Source organism: Chlorella variabilis, assembly GCF_000147415.1.
Source record: "Chlorella variabilis unplaced genomic scaffold CHLNCscaffold_33, whole genome shotgun sequence".
NCBI lineage: Eukaryota > Viridiplantae > Chlorophyta > Trebouxiophyceae > Chlorellales > Chlorellaceae > Chlorella > Chlorella variabilis.
In genome coordinates, this window is record NW_005435055.1 from 274065 (window position 1) to 278195 (window position 4131).

At 71.3% G+C, this 4131-nt stretch overlaps 2 protein-coding genes across 2 annotated transcripts in view; one reads left to right on the top strand and one right to left on the bottom strand.

The window, feature by feature from the left end:
- CHLNCDRAFT_141362 (hypothetical protein) overlaps nucleotides 1-3048 on the bottom strand; it is a gene marked incomplete at both ends in the record, with an annotated part of 3422 nt that extends 374 nt beyond the window's left edge. The window contains 9 exons of the mRNA XM_005843233.1: nucleotides 189-304; nucleotides 460-597; nucleotides 845-992; nucleotides 1173-1277; nucleotides 1497-1607; nucleotides 1948-2139; nucleotides 2253-2319; nucleotides 2517-2903; nucleotides 3020-3048. Of these exons, the coding sequence (XP_005843295.1) occupies nucleotides 189-304; nucleotides 460-597; nucleotides 845-992; nucleotides 1173-1277; nucleotides 1497-1607; nucleotides 1948-2139; nucleotides 2253-2319; nucleotides 2517-2903; nucleotides 3020-3048 (1293 nt within the window). The remainder of the gene's footprint in view (nucleotides 1-188; nucleotides 305-459; nucleotides 598-844; nucleotides 993-1172; nucleotides 1278-1496; nucleotides 1608-1947; nucleotides 2140-2252; nucleotides 2320-2516; nucleotides 2904-3019) is intronic.
- A 183-nt stretch (nucleotides 3049-3231) lies between these two features.
- CHLNCDRAFT_55321 (hypothetical protein) lies at nucleotides 3232-3840 on the top strand (the record flags this gene model as incomplete). Its single annotated transcript, XM_005843188.1, has 1 exon — nucleotides 3232-3840. One exon carries the CDS (start codon nucleotides 3232-3234, stop codon nucleotides 3838-3840), a length of 609 nt encoding a protein of 202 aa, XP_005843250.1.
- Nucleotides 3841-4131: the final 291 nt, after the last annotated feature.

Here is a 4131-nt window from a genome sequence, read left to right on the forward strand (position 1 = left end):
CCCGCTGGGGGGGGGGGGGGGGGTCACCGTGTGTCACTGTGCCGTGGTGCCACGCCACCAACCGTGCTCTGGCTGCATGCCGCGGCATGCCACCCTTTGCCAACCCCGCCATCATCGAGCGCGCCCACCCAGAGGCACGTGGTGCAGCATGCAGCGGCGTGGCTGCCAGCAGTGCCGCGCCCGCCCACCTGCAGGCGCAGCTTGCACAGCTGGGAGCCCCGCTTGGTGAAGGGGCGGCCCAGCGCCAGCGCAGCCCGGCCCAGGCCTCCCAGCCGCTGCTGCTCATCGTCGTGCTGCTGCTCTGCTGCAGGGAGGGAGGGAGGGAGGGGTGGGCTACTAGCAGCATGTCGATCCCTTCCTTCCCCAGACCGGACCAGCCTTCACAACCTTCACAACCTCACAGCCTTGTTAGCCTGCATAAGCCTCACAGCCTATGCCAGCAGCGGCACCAGCGCCCACCTGGCGACCTGACGACCAGCTCCACCTCCCGCGGCCGCCCGGGCGGCAGGCTGCGCAGCGGCACCACCGCCCGCCCCACCTCCTCGTTCGGCACCCAGTCTCGGTAGTGGTACAGCACCAGGCACAGCTCCTGGTGCTCTGCGACACGGTACCGGCGGAAGTTTGTCAGCTTAACAAAGCAGCATGGCGAGGTTTGGCCTCAGCCAGTCAAAGGGGTCCGGCCTGGCCTGAGGGAAGGTGCAGGCTGGCATGAGCGCACTGAGGCAGTGCATGCAGAAGCCTGGCCTGGGGCCAAACGCGAGGTCCCAGGGCGGGCAGCAGCCACCACGTGCGCCCGCCAGCCCAGGCCCTGCGCAGCGGCTGCCCCGCCCGCCGCCGCCCTTACCCGGCACGCTGACTGGGAACTCGAAGCGCGGCTTGCCCCAGGTGGGGCTGCTCCCAACGGGCGCCACGCACGTCTGCCGGCGCTGGCTGTCCCGTACAAACAGCTCCAGCATGGGGCGCGCGCTGGCCAGCAGCCCCGGCTTGGGCACCTGCGCCGCGGCATGGCACGCGCAGCAGGTTGCCTCAGGCTCTCCGAGGGGGCACGTGCAAGCTTAGGCGCCGCGTGCGAGCTGGCCGGCAGGTGCAATGAAGCAGCAGCACAACGCATGCAAGCGCGCCCTGCGCGGGCAGCCCCACTTGCGCCGCGGCCGGGGCGCGCCGCCACTCACATTCTCTGCTCCCAGCACCCGCACCGCCAGCACTCCAGCGGGGCGCTCCACATCTCGCACCCCGGGGTCGATGGGCAGGAAGTAGTGCTCGGGAAGCACCCAGGGCTGCAGACAGGCAGGCGGGCAGGCGGGCAGGCAGGCGGGGAAGCATAGGCACTTAGGCGTGGAGTGGGTGCAGGTAGAGTGAGTAGCCTGCAGGTGAGGTGAGCAGGTCAACCGCGGCCAGACTCTGCCTCGGAGGCAAGGGAGGGGCCCCGCAAGCACAACCCTGCGGCGACTGCACGCTGCCGCGCCGCCGCCCTCGCCCCCTCTCGCCTGCAGCACCAGGTCGCGCACCGCGCCGTCCAGCCACTGGCGGATCAGCGGCACCAGCGCTGCCGAGGCCACGGACAGCTGGAGGTCGTAGCCGAACTCAGGGACGCGCGTGAGGCCTGCCTGCGGCGTGGCGGGCCCAGGAATGGCAGCAGGATTGGAGGGAGGAAAGGCGGTACAAATGGAAGCAGAAATGGAGGGATGAATGGAGGCAGGAATGGAGGGATGGAGAAAGGGATGCGCCCCAGGGGGATGACTGGCGGAGCTCTCGGAGGCTGGATGCAGGCGAGACCGGGATGGTGGTACGGCTAGCGGTATGGCTGCTGGATGCGGGGCCACCACGCGGGATCTCCTGCCTCGCCCCGCAGCCTGAGGCGCCGAGAGAGGGAGGGGAGCCTCCCCTGAGGGCGAAGGGCAGGCGGGCAGCCAGAGAGGCGCACCGCAGCGGGAAGCCGGCACCCACCTGCAGCGCCCCCACCACGGGCAGGCGGCGCAGCAGGGGTCGCAGCGCCAGCCGCACCCCCGCCCTGATCCACGCCTGCTTGAGACGCACGCGCAGGCGCATCACCAGGCGCATCGCATCCTCCAGGCAGTCTGGGGTCACCTCTGCCACCGCCACCGGCAGCCGGGGCACAAGAATGTGAAGCTCCACATCCTGCGGGCGCAGGGATGCTGACGATGTGGGCTATGGGAGGCAGCAGGAGGGCAGGCAGGCAGGCAGGCAGCAGGCAGGCGCGCGCGCCTCCTGGCTGCCACCGCCCGCCAGACCTGCTGCGAGCGCCACTCGGCCTCGAATTCCAGAAACATCTCCTCCAGCCCGCCGCCGCCCGGGCCCCTGCCACGCAGGCGCCGCCGCCGGCAGTCGGTGTGGGGCAGGCGCGGGGGTGCAGCGTATGCAGGCAGGCAGCCGGAGCAGGGCCAGGCACAGGCGTGGCGAGGCCGACAGCAGCAGGCACCAGGCATGGCGAGCGCAGCTGCGGCAGCAGGCGCAGCAGCAGGCCCAGCAGCAGGCGCAGCGCAGGCACAGCGCACCTGTGCACACGGATGTCCCGGATCTCTGGCCGCGCATCCCCCAGGCTGAACCGCTCCAGGCGCAGCTCGTACACAAAGGGCGGGCGGCTGGCTTCCAGCTGCTCGGGGATGACCTGGCAGGCGAGCCGCTCGGCGGCCTCCCGCGCGTACGGCCACAGCCCCTCAAGCAGCTGCCGCACCCAGTCCTGCCGCTCGCGGCCGCCGCCCTTCTCCACCCCTGTGACCTCGTCGCGGCGTGCCGGCGTGACCGGGGCCGGCACCTGCCCGGGCGCCGCCTGCTGGAGCGGCTGCGCCTTGGGCCGCCGCCCCGGCGCCGGATCGACAGTCACGCGCTGAGCCACCTTGGACGCCGCAACCGCCGCCCCCACTGAATCCTGCGCAGTCAAGCTGCACAAGAGAAGCTGTGAAATCAGAAAAGCCGCGCCAGATGTGTGGCTCCTGTCACGACACGGCCAGAATGGCACAGGCCTGCCACCATTAGAAGTTTCAACTCTCAGCCGGACGCAGAGCGACCCGCCGATCGATCGGCCATCTTGGATGTCCTCGTTGGCAATGGCGACCTCCGACCCGCCACGCACAGCACCCGTCGCACGGGTTGACCTGCTTTCTTTTCGGGACGGCGAATTGAACCGCCCTTGCACGCTCTGGCTGCTTTAATACGTCTCGAAACCGGCGGGACGCCTTGGAAAGCCAGTTCTGACCTCGCATCCCAGGCATGCCGAGTACGGAGCCCGCACCGGCGGCCGCGCTGAAGGCGGCCATTGAGAGGGCGGACGACGAGGCGTGCTTCCACCTGCTGACGGAGCTGGCCGGCGCCTCCGGCCACCTGCCGGGCCTGCTGCCCGCCACGTTCGAGGAGCTGGCGGCCAAGGGGCTGCCGCGCGCCGCCGTGAAGCTGGCGCAGCTGGAGTGCGGCAGTGCGGACCTGCGGGAGGCATGCGACGCCACCCCGCAGGGCGGATCCTACTTGCACGCGGCCGCGGCGGCCGGCGCCGGCGCGCCGGTGGTGGCCGCGCTGCTTGCCGCCGGCTGCGCCGTGGACGGGCGGTGCGCCGAGGGCGGCACTGCGCTGCACGCCGCCGCGCGGGCGGGGCACCTGGCCACCTGCACGGCCCTGGTGGAGGCTGGGTGCGACCCGCTGGCGCGCAACAGCAACGGGCGCACGGCCAGGGCGCAGGGCGGCGTGGGGGAGGCGGCGCGTGCGCTGCTGCAGGAGGCGGAGGAGGCGGGGCGGGAGCGCTGGCGGGCGCAGCAGGGGGCGCTATGGGACGGCAAGATGTCGGCATGCCAGACTGCCAACGCCTGCCGCCTGGGCTGCCTCTAGCCCCGGCTCCACCGCTGCGGCGACAGCTCACAGGCTTGCCACTTTGCATGCGTCTTTTTGAGCTGATCAAACCGCCATGCAACCGCTGAGGTCGGCGAGGTTGAGCCAGCTGCAGCTGGAGGGCGCGGGCAGGCAAGAGGCGGGCAGAGATGGCGGCAGCCGGGAGCAGCCCGCTGCAAGCTGGCGCCGGCTGGATCGATGCGCCGCCCTGCGGCCCTTGTGCTGCACTTGCAGGCAGCACCACAGCCCTCGTTCAGGCCCTAGGCCCCATCTCTGTGCATGTCTCTCANG